Source organism: Paralichthys olivaceus, chromosome 8 (assembly GCF_024713975.1).
Source record: "Paralichthys olivaceus isolate ysfri-2021 chromosome 8, ASM2471397v2, whole genome shotgun sequence".
NCBI classification, from domain to species: Eukaryota; Metazoa; Chordata; class Actinopteri; order Pleuronectiformes; family Paralichthyidae; genus Paralichthys; species Paralichthys olivaceus.
Window position 1 is genome coordinate 27,219,095 of NC_091100.1, and position 15,540 is coordinate 27,234,634.

General features: G+C 41.5%; 1 protein-coding gene across 10 annotated transcripts in view; it reads right to left on the bottom strand.

The window, feature by feature from the left end:
- Positions 1–15,540, bottom strand: part of glra3 (glycine receptor, alpha 3) — a 115,213-nt gene that overhangs the window by 60,465 nt on the left and 39,208 nt on the right. For all 10 annotated transcript variants that reach the window (XM_069530103.1, XM_069530113.1, XM_069530109.1 and 7 more), the window contains one exon: positions 13,576–13,643. In XM_069530103.1, coding sequence (XP_069386204.1) covers positions 13,576–13,643 — 68 coding nt within the window. The remainder of the gene's footprint in view (positions 1–13,575; positions 13,644–15,540) is intronic.

Sequence of the window (15,540 nt, forward strand, 5' to 3'; positions counted from 1 at the left end):
TGACAGGGAGTTAATGTAGAGAAGCTAAGACAGGAGTAATATGATCTCTCCTTCTAGTTTCTGTCAGCACTCATGCTGCAGCACTTTGGAACAACTGAAGGCTTTTCACAGACTTCCTGGTGCACCCTGATAATAAAAAAATTACAGTAATCTATTCTTGAGGTAACAAATGCATGGACTAGTTTTTCAGCATCCTTCTGAGACAGGATGTTTCTAATTTTTTCAAGATTGCGCAGATGGAATAAAGCTGTCCTAGACACTTGTTTTATATGTGGGTCAAATGACATGTCCTGGTCGAACACCACGGTTCCTCACAGTGGAGCTGGGGGCCAAACTGACACCATCCAAGTTGACTATCTGGTCAGACAGTGTTTCTCTGAGATGTTTAGGGCCAATTACAATGATCTCAGTTTTGTCTGAATTTAGTATTAACAAGTTTTGGGTCATTGATGTTCTTGAGACATTCCTGAAGATGAAATCAGTGATTAGAAAGGTACAGCTGGGTGTCGTCTGCATAACAATTGAAATGTATGTGGTGCTTTCTGATAATGTTGCCTAAGGGGAGCATATATAAGGTAAAGAGTACTGGTCCGGACAGAACCTTGTGGAACTCCATGACTAACTTGCATGTGCATGGAGGAGTCATTGTTGACGTCTGATAAATATGATTTAAACCAGTCTAGTGCTGTTCCTTTAATCCCTACATGTTGGTCTGGTCTCTGTAACAGGATCTTATGATCTGTATTGTCAAATGATGCACTAAGATCCAACAGGACAAGTATAAAGACAAGTACATCATCTTATGCCATGAAAAGGTCATTAGTAACGTTTATCAGTGCTGTTTCTGTGCTGTGATGGATTCTAAATCCTGACTGAAATTTTCCCAGCAAACTGTTACTATCTAAGTAATCACAAAGCTGGTTAGCAACAGCTTTTTGTAGGATTTTGGAAATGAAGGGCAGGTTTGATATGGGTCTGTAATTAGTTAAAACCTCTGGATCAAGAGTGGGCTTTTTAAGCAGAGGTTTAATAACAGCTACCTTAATAGCTTGTGGTACCTACCCAGTTAACAAAGACATATTAATCTGATTAAATATGGAACTGTCAATTAGGGGAAAATGTCCTTAAAAAGTCTAATTGGGACAGAGTCTAATTGACAAGCTATCAGTTTAGATGATGAAACTAATAATCAATTTGGAAAGGTCAAAAGATGAGAAATTGTTCAAATATAAATCTGGTGCTATGGTTTCAGGACAAGCCAATGTATCTCAAAGGTTTCAAAGGTTTTATTTGTCATCTGCACAACAGATACAGCATACATGTTGGCAATGAAAATCTTAAATCCCAGGCACCTCAAGCAGCTCAACATGTAATAGTGTCAGAAGATAATAAAATAAGAGAAAGTACAATGTCATTAACTAGTGCAAAAAATAAAATAAACATTAAAAGGTGCCAATAAACATTATAATAAAACATTATAAGGTGCTAAGGTGAATATAAACATGTGCAGTCATGATTTAGCAGCAGTTTTGGGGAGGTATGAACAGATATGAATTATTGCACTCATTTATTTTTATGGCACTTAGAAATATGATGAATAGAAAGATGTAGCAGAATGAGAATTATTATAGACTAAATAAAAAAATATAGTTCTTTGTGTATAAGAATATCATAAAGTGTAAATGAATATTTTGCTATAAACAGATGTAGTGACTTTCACAGAGCTCAGGAGTTCAACAGTCTTATAGCCTGTGGGATAAAACTGTCCCTGAGTCTGGTGGTCCTGGTCCGGATGCTGCGGTACCGTCTGCCAGATGGCAGCAGACAGAAGAGTTTGTTGCTGGGGTGATGGGGGTCTTTTAATATCCTGTGAGCCCCCTTCCTACAACGCTGGGTGTAGAGGTCAGGCCGTGATGCATCCGGTCAGGATACTCTCGATGGTGCACCTGTAGAAGTTGCAGAGTATCCTGGAGTCCATGTTGAACCTTCACAGCCTGCGGAGGAAGAAGAGCCGCTGACGAGCTGTCTTTGTAATAACCCTGGTGTGATGGGTCCATGTCAGGTCCTCAGTGATGTGAACCCCCGAGGAACCTGAAGCTGCTGACTCTCTCCACAGGAGTCCCATCGATGGTGATGGGGGCGTGTCCATCCCTCTGCTTCTTCCTGTAATCCACAATCAGCTCCTTGGTTTTGCTGACGTTGAGATGGAGGTTGTTGTCCTGGCACCAAGATGTCAGGGCTCTGACCTCCTCTCTGTATGCCGTCTCGTCGCCGTCTGATCAGGCCGATGACAGTGGTGTCATCAGCAAACTTGATGATGGTGTTGGAGCTGTATGTGGCCACGCAGTCGTGCGTGAAGAGGGAGTAGAGGAGAGGGCTGAGCATGCAACCCTGGGGGGCTCCGGTGTTGAGGGTCCGGCTGGAGGATGTGATGTTCCCCATCCACACTGCCTGGCGTCTGCCTGTCAGGAAGTTCAGGATCCAGTCACAGAGGGTGCTGTTGAGCCCGAGGTCCCTGAGTTTGATGACGAGCTTGGAGGGCACAATAGTGTTGAATGCTGAACTGTAGTCAATGAACAGAATCCTCACATACGTGTTCCTCTGGTCCAGGTGGGAGAGGGCAGTGTGGAGGGTGAGGGTGATGGCGTCGGCTGTGGACCTGTTCTCCCTGTAAGCAAACTGCAGGGGGTCCAGTGAGTCGGGGAGGGAGGAGGTGATGAACTGTTTGACTAACCGCTCAAAGCACTTCATGATGATGGGGGTGAGTGCAACTGGGCGGTAGTCATTGAGGCAGATGGTCTTTGTCTTTTTAGGGACTGGAATGATGGTGGACTCTTTGAAACAAGTGGGGACTATAGACTGGAGCAGTGACTTGTTGAAGATGTCTGTGAACACCTCTGCCAGCTGAACTGCACACACCTTGAGAGCATGGCCAGGGGTGCCGTCAGGCCCAGGAGCCCTATATGTGTTGATCTTTTTTAGGGATCTGCACACATCTGCACTGGATAAAACCAGGGGGCAGGGGCAGGGATCCTGAGCCTTCTGTACCTCCACAGCCGGGGGTCTCTCAAAGCGTGCATTAAATGTGTTCAGTTCATCTGGGAGAGATGCACACACGTCCTCGGCACCACTTGTTGTTCTTTTATAGTCTGTTATAGTTTTTAGTCCAGACCACATGTTTCTAGAGTTGGAGCCCTTGTAGTCAGACTCCACTTTGTTCTTATAATGTCTTTTAGCACTGCTAATAGCTCTCCGGAGCACATACCTGGAGTTCCTGTATTCATCCAAATCACCAGCGCTGTGCGCAACAGCCCAAGCTTTGAGTTTGGCTCGGACCTCGCCATTTATGCAGGGCTTCTGATTTGGGAATGTTCGTACAGTAATCCGCGGCATGACGTCATCGATGCATTTGCTGATGTAGCAAATGACCACGTCTGTGTATGTGTTTATGTCCTCCTCCTCAAACACACACCACTCCGTGGTGCTGAAGCAGTGTTGGAGAGCAGAGTCTGAATGCTCGGTCCAGCGCTGGACTGTCCGTGTCACAGGTCGGTCTCTTTTCAGTCTCTGCCGGTAAACGGGGAGCAGGAGAAGAGATACGTGGTCCGACTTGCCAAAGGGGGGATGGGGGAGGGCTTTGTATCCATTGCGGAAAGGAGAATAAACATGGTCCAGTGTATTTCCACCGTGCGTGGGGCAGCTGACGTGCTGACAGTATTGGCAGGACTTTCTTCATGTTGGCGCTGTTAAAATCCGCAGCCACAATAAATGCAGCCTCTGGCCTCGAAGTCTCTGTCCTGTCGATAACTCCATACAGCTCCTCCAGCGCTGTGTTGTTGTCAGCGTGCGGCGGCACATACACTGCTGTTAGAACCACAGATGTAAACTCCCTTGGCAGGTAAAAAGACCGGCATCTGATCATGATGTGCTCTAAGCTGGGAGAACAGTCCAAATAAATTATCTCCACATCTGAGCACCAGTTGTTGTTGATCATAAAGCAGACACCCCCCCCCCTTACTCTTCCCTGAGTTTATTGTCCGGTCCTGGCGATGAATAGAGAATCCGTGCGGGACAATGGCGGCGTCCTGGATCGAGGGTCAAGCCAAGTCTCCGTGAAAACCATTACATTACAGTTCTTAATGTCCCGTTGAAATGCCATCCTACTTCGGAGTTCATCCAGCTTATTATCCAAGGATTGGACATTTGCCAGAAGTAAGCTCGGTAGAGGAGGCCGGTTTTCGCGTTTTCTCAGCCTGACTAGGACCCCGGCCCAGGATCCTCACCGTCTTTGTCTCTTGCGCCCCCCAGGTAAAGCGCCAACAGGTAACCACGGATACTCGCCATTGTTGTTGTCTGCTGGTCGCAGTGGTTTTTTGCTGTTTGCCAGCGACCTGATGAGTAAAAGTTGTTCTCTATCATACTGAATGATAGGGCTCGCTTGGGCGGTTTGCATGTTAACAAAAATTTTTTAAATAAACAGAAAAAGTAATACAGAACGACACTAGAAATGAGAAGTTGGTGAGGAGCTCGAGACACGGCAGCCATCCTCGGCGCCATTCACACTATTTGTATCTGTGCTATTCATGGGGAGGAGGTGGTGGATTTTATCCCTGATGGTTATAATTTTATTTGTAAAGAAGCTCATGAAATCATTGCTTCTCAGATTCAAAGGAATAGATGGGTCAGTAGAGGTATGACTTTCTGTCAGCTTGGCTACAGTCCTGAAGAGGAACCTGGGGTTGTTCTTATTTTCTTTTATTAATAATGAATAAAAAGAGGTTCTGGCATTTCTAAGTGCTTTCTTGTAATTCATCAGGCTATCCTTACAGGCTAGGTGAAAGTCATATCGATTGGTGGAACGCCACTTCCTCTCTAGCTTCAGTTTTAAAGCCTGTGTTTGAGAATTATACCTCTGATTCACCTCCTTCTTTTTTAGTGGGGTGACAGCATCAAGGGTTGATTTTAATGAGGTTGCTGTAGTGACAAAGTTATCAACTTGTGTGGGAGTAAAGATTTGTTGACTTTCCAGTATTGTACTGACACATGGCTGTGAGGTAAGTCTAGAAGGAAGCAGTTCTTTAAATGTGTTAACAGTATTATCAGATAAACACAGACTATATCCGAATTTCTGTCCAGAATCAGTGTGGTTAATAATTCTAAATTCAAATGTAATTAAAAAATGGTCAGACAGAAGAGGGTTTTGGGGAAATATTATTACATTTCCAATGTCTGTGCCATATGTAAGAATAAGATCAAGAGTCTGATTTTAAAGTGAGTGGTTTTATTCACATGTTGAATGAAACCAATCAAGTTTATTATTGAGTTGAATGCTGAACTAAGGCTGTCATTGGCAACATCTACATGAATGTTGAAATCACCTACTATAATGATTGTACCTGTCTTAAGAACTAGCTCTGATAGAAATTCAAAGAATTCTGATAAAAATTCAGAGTAAGGGGCAGGCGGACAATATATGATAACTAGATGAATTGGTTGATTAATTGGTGATTTCAGGCTTGAATGGAGTCTGATTATAAGATTTTCAAAGGAATTATAATTATATTTCTGTTGAGGGTTGATAGATAAGTCAGATGCTGTTGAACAAACAATCTGTAGACAGCCCCATATTTGACATGAGCTTGACAAAAGGGATATTTCAAAATAGTACAAGGAACTACACCTGGCTGAGGTGGAGCATATTTACGTAACTCAAGATTGTTTTCACATGGCTTTCAATCACAAAACATCTTCACTGATCTAGCAAATGTTTTAACTTGAAATGGTTTCTGTTAGGATAAAACTGTGCAGTCAGACACTAATCTGCTCTACAACTAACACTGCTTGCACACAGATAGAATGGATTAAGAAGGATAAAGAGAGACTGAGTGAACAAATGGAAAGAGTCATACAGTAGTAAATCTGTAAATCTATTTAACATACACTGGACAGCGTGAACAGACCAGAGTGAACCAACCTGTCTCTAAGCCCTTTGTGTGCTTACAATGTGTGTGTGTGTGTGTGTCTGTGTGTGGCACTCAAAAATTAAGTCTGATCCTCCTCCATTTTTCTCTTTCAGTAATGAAATGGTAAAACAAAGCAGGAAAAAACAAACAATATGTATTATAAATGGTTATATTACCATTAAATTGCTATTTGAAAGAAATTATATCATTATTTGGGTTGCATGTGTTTAAGACCCCGATAATAGATGATGCAGAAATCTACCCCCAAATTGTGGGTCCTCCTATGCATCAACCACTGTTGAAGATGCAGTATATGTTCATGTCTGTCCAGACTCATGTTAAATATGTAGTTGATTTGTAATAGAACAATGTATAACATAAATTACTTGTCATGTCTTTGTTGAGGCTTGTGGTTTTTGTTCTGCTGTGTGTCAACTGTATTAGTGTGCCAGTTCATTGAGAGGAACAAAAAGTAAATTCAAATAGTAAAAATTTAGTTATTTCTAAGACATAAACAATTCTTCTTATTGTAGCTTTTTTTTTTTTTTTATGTATGACACTATATCCATTGACACACATATTTCCCATCATGGCAGTAAATCATATCTGAATGTGGTGTTGATGTGTTGAGCTTATATCACTGATCACTCTTGTTTGTCAGAGGGAGAGACGAGTGGGTAGATGACGACAGATGGTAGGAAGAGATAGATGTTCCTAATCCTATTGTGCCATATGGCCCCTTTGTATACATATTCCTCTGTGCTTCACTGTCACTAAAGCTCTCAGTACAACCTCCACATTTGCACTAACCCTCATTCTGCAAATTCTTCAAACTCAGTTTTGCGGCAAACAATCCTGTTTACTGCGTATTGGTCAGAACACAGGCAATAAGATGATAATGCCTGTTTTTTAAGTCCTTTCATTGGTCACCTAATTTTCAGATCTAAATTACTCAAAAGATTAGGGCTTTTAACATAGATGTGATGTGCTTGTATGGTATGATTCTTCCCTTTCTCTGATATATGCCAGAGTAAGAACTGTACAGCTGTACATTTTCTTGTTTTATGACCTACCAACTTGCAAATAATTTTTAGTTTTTATCAGAATCATTCTAAATTGACAGGTGGATGTCCGCTGTCTGCAATTAGCATACTGCCAAGCCTCTATTTGTCTTATATCTGTCACACAGCAGTGAGGTTCGTCTCGTTCTGAGTTTATGTCTTGTGACTTCCTGTTTTATTTTGAAAATTAACTCTCCTCTCATTTCAGGTCACTTGCCCTTCCTCATGTGTCACCGCTCTGATTGTCTGATCATGTCCACCTGTTGCTCATTACCTTCATGTCTTTTATAGTCTGCGTCTCCCTTGGTCTTGTGCCTGAGTGTATCGTTTCTGCCATGCACCCCAGCCAGTCACCAAAGTCCATGTTGTCTCTCAGCTTTGCTCGTCGCACGTCATGTAAGCCCGTTTTCTTTACCTCCAGTGGAGTGATCTTTTGTTTGTATTTTTTTCATAGTTTAGTGTCGCGCTCAGTTGAAGTTTCATAGCCGTTTTCATAGCCTCTGTAGGAGTGATTTTTTGTTGTAGATAAGAATTTCATAGTGAGTAGTAGAGCCTCTGATTTTTAGTAGTGCGTTTTCATTTCGTCTTTTTGAACCGAGTTTGGTTTTCCTCTGTGGAGGTGAAGGGGCGGAGAGAGCACCTTCACCTGCGCCACAGAGGATCAGTCAGCACAGGTGAGAGCTGTTAGCTGATTGATCCTCAGACTTGAAAAGGCAGCAGCAGAGCTGCCTCAGACACACTGGGGAAGAGAGACTTGGTTAAGCTAAAGGTCCAGCAGAAAGTGCTGGACCCTTTAAGTTCCATGTTTTGTAAGTTCTGTTGGATGCAAATAAAAAGATGTTGACGAACATGCAATGGTTGGACTGGTTTGTCTCTGGCTGTCGTGATGGGAACCCTGTGGCGTGGTCTACTGCCACATCCTCCTTAGGGAGTGTTTTGAGTTAGTAGTTCTTAGCCCTTTTGTTTTCCTCCTTGTGGACCGATTTTCTGTTCATACATTTCTCTTTGGTTTTATTTTTGTGGTTTTTTTCCCTCCTTCAAGGAGTGGGTTTGTGTTTATTGGATGAATTATCTTCCCGTTTATTTTGTTGATAATTATTCATAGATCGGATAGCTAATTTTTCATAGTCTGTGATTTTGGTCACTGTCTGAGAGGTTGGAGAGGGTTCAAAATAAAGCCTGATTTAACAGTCATTCCTCTGCATCTGAGAGGTTGAAGAGGGTTCAAAATAAAGCCTGATTTAACAGTCATTCCTCTGCATCTGAGTCCTTTGTCTAGTCCAGGCGTGACAATATCTGGACATGTGTTTGGTGTTAGAGAGTGGTGTACTGAACAGAGAAATTGAGTTATAAGAGATGGTTCCAAAAGGTAAAAAACAAGAATTTCACAACAGCAGAAATTGAAATATTGTGTCAGAGGTAAAACCACCAAAAACAAACGTTCCTGCAGCATGTTCTCCAGTGTGACAATGTTTAAAAAATGAAGCCTGGGCTGTAATAACAACCTTAGAAAAAAAAATTGTATGATAATCCCGTATTTTCACATAATGTCGTATACCCCCATTTTATAAGGTACATGATGCACTTGATTTAACCAGCATATAGCAGCAATGTTGCTGAACTTAACTGCTCTTCTAATAACAAAGCATTCTGGCAGGTTTGCATACAGACCACTGCTAGCAGCCTGTGTGCTTTTGATTCATACATGAAATAATGGTAGGGAGAGCAGGGTCTCCTTAGCCAGACTAGACCGTATTTGTTTTAAACATAATTTTAACAGCGTTGTGTTATTATGCCTGCTGGTTTTACTGATCATTCTCTCCTTTTATCTCATGTTTTTATCAGGAATATTTTACCCAAAAGTGCTTATTGGCATTTTAATTCTGTTTTAACATTTGATAGGAGTTTTAGAGAGGTCTTTATTTATGTCTGGGCTGTTTTTAGACAGAGGAATCTTAGGCAGTGGTGGGATCATGGTAAGACACAAATAAGACCATTGTGTCAACAGCACACACTAAACGTCACACGAGATAGCACCAGATCTATGAAGGATCTAGAGACCAACATAGTGGAACTAGAACATTTAAGTGAGTCCACTGGATATCAAGGTTATATTGAAAGCCTCAAAGAGAAAAAAATGGCTTTAGCCGACCTGCTGGACAGGAAAAGTAATCCACGCACTGCTGTCTGACACGGGGCAAGAACTGACGGAACCAAGCCAGATACGAGGGCGAGCTGTGAGCTTTAATCAACTTTTATACTCCACTGAGTACAAGGAGGAGCAGGTGCTCCTAGAGGGTTTCTGCGGGGGACTACCCCAGGTCTCTGCAGAGACCAACTCACAGCTCGAGGGCCCCCTCCAGATGCAGGAGCTGCTGACCGCCCTGCAGGGCATGCAGGGACGGCGAGCTCCTGGCATTGATGGCCTCAGAATTTTACAAGGCCTACTGGGACATCCTCGCAAAGGTTTTTAATGAATATCTGGCCTCTGGTTCCATGACAGTGTCCTGCAGGAGGGCAGTCCTCACACTACTGCCCAAGAAGGGGAACCTGCAGGACATCAGAAACTGGCGCCCTGTGTCACTGCTCTGTGTGGATTACAAACTCCTGTCCAAAGTATTGGCCTCTAGGCTGGGAAAGGCTACGGAGCAGGTAATCCTTTGGGACCAGACCTACTGCGACCAGACCATGGAAATGGTCCCCCAGATGTCTCTAAGAGGTAGAGTGCTGGTTTAAAACAACTTGGTAGAATCCCAGCTGTGGCACCGACTAACCTGTGTAAGTGCCAAACTGGCAAATTATATTAGAGAGAAACAGAGGGTGGAAAACAGGGAAGGGCAGGAAGCAATGGCACTGTGGGTGACAAACCTCAGAGCAAGACTCAGACAGTCTCTGATCTCGAGTCTTTTAAAAAATGCTGGTGTTTTAAAAACATTGTCTGCACTGTAAATGATCAGCTGTCTTTTCCACACTTTTTAACTGATTGATGTATTTTTAAATTATTATAAGTACATGAGCACTTTATTTTAAAAACTTGTTAAAGTGAAAACATGTAAATAAAGTGTTTTTCTAAAAATCAAAAAAATCTCTCTCTCTGTCTTACACACACTTGCAGCAGAACAACTCCAAATGGTGCCGAAAGCACTTAGACCTTGTCGCTTGAATCATCCATTCACTAGTTCATCCATATTTTGATAAGGCTTGACTGATCACAACTTGCTCAACTCTGCTAATTATGCAAGACAGAATGTGTGGTATAGTTCAATCATAACTGACTTGCAGACACTTTCATCTAGTCAATGGTGTCAGAGAGCGGGTAATACAATGTTAGCTCGAAGCTGCAAATGACATCTATCTTGATCAAACAATAATAAACCTGTTAAGACCAGATGGTGGCCAATATAGAATAGAATGCCTTTAATGTCATCACACAATGAAGCATGGAGAGATTATAGCAGCTACCACTGAAAGGTGCATTTAGTAAAAAAGAAATAAAATATAACAATTATATAAACATGTTTACAGGAAGTTAAAAAATATACAAAATAGTGCAAAGAGAGGTGCAAGAGGAGGTAGTTGTGGTTGATTGTAATGCAAATTAGGTAGTTCGGAAGTTACAAGTAGGTAGTTACTGTCGGAAAGTATGGGAGTTATTTTATTGAGTTCAGTGTTCTGATAGCCCATGGATAGAAGCTGTTCCTCAGTCTGTTTGTTCTGCATTTTAATGACCTGAGCTGCTCTCTTGTCACCCCCCGCGATCAGACATACCACAGTGATGTCGTCAGCGAACTTGATGATGGAGTCTTACAGGTGCGACTCCACTTTCCTCCTGTACTCCTCCTTGGCTGCCTAATACCTCTCCTGAGGTCAGATATTGCCGTGCTGTACTGACATTAAAGCGATATTGTTGCACTTACAACAGATGAGTAAACATCTATGGCTACTGAGTTACCTGATGGTGCACTATATCACATCCAACTAGATCATGGAAAGTCATATTCTTCGCACTCAGTCCATTTATGAGCAGCACATAAGCTCACATCTAGTGGAGCAACTGAATGAGGCAGTGTCTAAATGGAAATTGACCGGGATGTGACAATGGCAGAGAAGGTTATCAATACCTAAAAACTGTCACAAGATGTGCTGAAACCACACCATCGGTTTCAACGATCCTGCCTCTTGAAAACCATGCTTCTAAAGGCAATATAAAAAAAATGAGGAATATAGTCCAACTGTGAAAGAAGTCAAAGCTGACATGCCTCTTCAAGACTTGATTCATAAGAGCAGAGTGAGGGCTTTTCATCTACAAGAGAATAGCCATGGCCCAACAGACCTCTTCACGGTGGAGGTGCAAAACAGGCCAATGAGCACAAATGCCATGTTAGCAAAGTGCTACCTGGCTGTTTCAGCTGCCTCTGTCCCTAGCTAGAGAGTGTTCTCCACAGTGGGAGACATTGTTGATTCTGGGTCCATCCCTTCTCCAAATAATGTGGACGAGTTAATTATTTTGAAAAAGAAAAAAATGCTGGGACTCTTGCGTAATCCTAAAGTGAATCAGAATTTGAATATTATAGCACTATTTAACTGATGATTTTCTACATGCTGTGCCTTAATGTGTACATTTAATTTTAGAAATGTATTTTTGGAGAATATTTACGCTGCACAGTCCTAAAGTGAAGCAGAAAGCTGCTGATTTGAATTAAATAACAGTACAGCTTATCTACAATTAATTTTCTACATGCTGCACCTAAATGGATATTTATTTTACTATTTTTAGTGTTAGTGTATTTATAACTGGTCAGCAACACCACTAATACTAATACTTCTATTACTACCTTAATACCCAACAGCTACTAATATCACAAATGCAAAGAATAATGTTTACACCTGCACATGTTTATTTGTACAATTAACTTATCAGCTGGAGCAGTAGCATCAGTAATTTGTATACAATCGGGCAGATACAGGCCAGGAACTTCAGTTGATGTTCACACAAAAATGTGAACGACCAACTGTGGCATAATTGTTGGTTCCAGACTGGCTGGTTTTAGTATTTGTAAAGTTTCTGTTCTACTACTATTATCTCTAGACATCTCTTTTACTCAGGATGGTGAGTACTGAAAAATTTAGTCCGGTCTGATGAACCTGGATTTCTGCTGAGGCTGCTGTGGCTAAAAAACTGGAGTCAAAAGCATGAATCTATAAGCCAACAGTCCAGGCTGGTGGTAATGGTGTGGGGAATATTTTCTTGCCTCTTTGGGCCAATAAGTCATGGTTTGAATGCCATAGTCTATGTGCTGACCACATTCATCCCTTTATGGCAGCAGTATACCATCTTCTAATGATTACTTCCTGCAGGATAATGCTCCATGTCACTGTCTCAATCTGGTTTCATGAACATGACAGGTGAATCCAGTTGAACTTTTGGGAAGTGGCAAGACAGGAAATTGGCAGCATAGTTACTTTAGACGGGATCACCCTGGCCTCCAGCTCCACCGTTAAGAATCTCAGAGTTGTTTTTGATCAGGATCTGTCCTTTAATGTCCATATAAAACACATTTCAAAGACTGCTTTCTTCCATCTACATAACATCACCAAAATTAGACGCATTGTTTCTCAAGCGGATGCAGAAAAACTTGTCCATGCATTTGTTACTTCTAGGCTGGACTATTGCAACTCTTTGTTATCAGGTTGCTCCAATAAGTCTCTTAGGACTTTGCAGCTAATTCAGAATGCTGCTGCACGTGTTCTAACATGAACCAAGATCAGAGATCACATCTCTTCCATTTTGGCTTCTTTACATTGGCTACCTGTTAAATCCAGAATAGAATTTAAAATTATCCTCCTCACATACAATGCTCTTCATGGGCAAGCACCATCATATCTCAAAAAGCTCATAGTATGTTACTACCCCTCCAGAACACTACGCTCTCAGAATGCTGGGTTCCTTGTGGTTCCCATAGTCGCCAAAAGTAGATTGGGAGCCAGAGCTTTCAGTTATCAAGCTCCTCTTCCTCTTGCTTTGATCTGTTCCTAAACAAAATTGTATCACAGAGGTCGGAGGGGGATCAAATGTACACAGGTGAGCAACATGTGAACACAAGTCAGGATCTAGACACACTCTTTTTAAGTGTGTTTAAGGACAATTAAAGCAAAGAGTATGCACGAAAACAGGAGGTGAAGTGCAACAACAAAGGGTCTGAAAACCTTTGTATATAAGATACTTCACTTTATGCTTTCTGCACTTTATATATAAACTGGGTAATGATCTCCACCCTTCACACTAACCATGGAAGCAGTTAGCAAAGTCTTACTTCACTGATGCTGCTATCAGCAATGCAGAATATTAGGCTCTTCCCTAAACACTTTGGTAAATTCAAATTGGTACTTCCTCTTGCATGCATGTTGTATCTCACCTCCAATGTATTTAGTTTAAATGGGTATGCAACTCAAGTTTGAATAAATTAAGTTTCTGTAATACTTTTGCATAACTTTTGTCTGTGCTTTTAGGTTAAGTCAATGTAATTTCATGCAGGAGCTATGTTACTTACCATGGTGGTTTCAGCAATGGAGCCAAAGCTGTTGATGAAAATGTTGCAAGAAACATTGACTGGAGGACCTGCAGAGGGAGAGACTGAATGATCAGACCGATATTTTAATATAAATATAACAATATATTATTTAGTGCTTGAGTATATGAGTGCTTGTTTCTTGAAAGTTGCTTTGGTTTATACTTTCTGGCGACTAGCAAGTGGTATTCCAAATGTACAGACTGGAGGGATACATTTAATTTTCTAAATACTGAACAATTATGCATGCATCCAATGTGCAATCTTTTTTTAAGTTAAATTGTATTACAAGGCACTTGGCTTTGGCAAAATTGCCAAAAATACTGTAGGCCATGTGATTAAAACACATTTACTGTGGCTTCATCTGACCAAAGATCGAGCATCATGCAGTTCACCTTATTGCAGTGAGATTGTACCTGCCAGTATTTTCCTACCTACACTGCAGGACGCATGACAGTATACGGGCAGTGACTGTTACAGGGTTTGAAATAGACATACATCTATATCTTTTTGTACTCAATGGCAGCATACATAAGCCGTAAAGAAAATGTGCCTTGGAAATAATTTTATAATAATAGTAATAATAACATGACAAAAGGTCTGTATTTATATCACACTTTTCTAGTATTGATGACCACTCAAAGCGATGACCACTTGGCATGCAGATGGGGAAGACTAGGATTGAACTCCCAAGCTTCTGGATGGAGGAAGACTGCTCTACCCCTAAAACACAGCTGCCCTGTAATAACATTCCTTATCACAGAAATACCTGTATGAACTTCTTTACATCTACAAATAATTAATGTAATATAAGGAACTAGGGCTGCAACAACAAATCAGTTTAAACGATTATAATCAATTATATAAATTGTTGGCAATCAATTTAGTAATTGATTAGCCTGGTCTGTTTTATTGTACAGCACTGTGGCAACATCTTCTAAAGTGGGGACAGTAAACCAGCCAAGCCTGTGCCTTGTTCACATGACAACGCCAAAAACACAGTTCAGTCAGATAACTCACGTTTAATGTTCACGGTAGTAGAACATAGTTTGTGTTTGGCGTCTAGGCCCCGACTCAATCACTCCCCTGATATGATTACACAGATATGATGGGAGTGACGAGCAAATACTTGTAACCCCCTGGTGGTTGCTGAGGTGGTGGAGGGGCTGAAGCAACTGGTAGGGATACTGCAGCAGCAGTGTGAGCAAAGGGGTTGATGGGAAATTTCTCTCAGCTTAAATAGGCTGCCTAATAAGGGGAGTGTGTATAATAGATGATTGTGGAGATTGTGGCGATGATTTGAGCAGCGCAGCTCGAGTTGGCTGCCTGAACTAGCTCGCAGGGTTTGCTCCATTTAACGATACAGCAGAGACAAGCTGTGAAAAGTGGAATGGAACAGCAACACAACATCACTGTGGTATGAAAGAAGACACATTGGAGCCTTTCTATTTCTTTTTCCAAGCCAAATCCGATCAGAGTTGTCTTTGACTCTAGTGCTCAGCATTGTGGCATCTCTCTGAAAAATGCTACCAGCCCAGGAGCCTCATTTATAATTGGTGCGCACAAAATGGGGCCTGAAACTTGTATGCTCTTCTCACACAAACAGGATTTATAAAAAGTAAACTTGATGGGAGAATGTGCGCACTTCCACGCTTACTCTGATCCACTGCGTAGGAACATTTTGGAGATGGGAAAAAGGTGATGCAGATGTGAGGAGGGAAACTGAAGCAGACTATTGATCAACTTCATCATTAACATTAACACCAACAGCATTATTTGTGCTTGACTGAAACTGAAAAAGATATAAAACAATATCTTCTAACACTGTGCATATATCATCAAGGACGTGTGTGTGTAAAATCACTGCAGTGAATGTGACTTTGCCATAAGGGGCACAGAGCACACTGGAGATCACTCACAAAAATAAAGAAAAACTATTCACTTTCA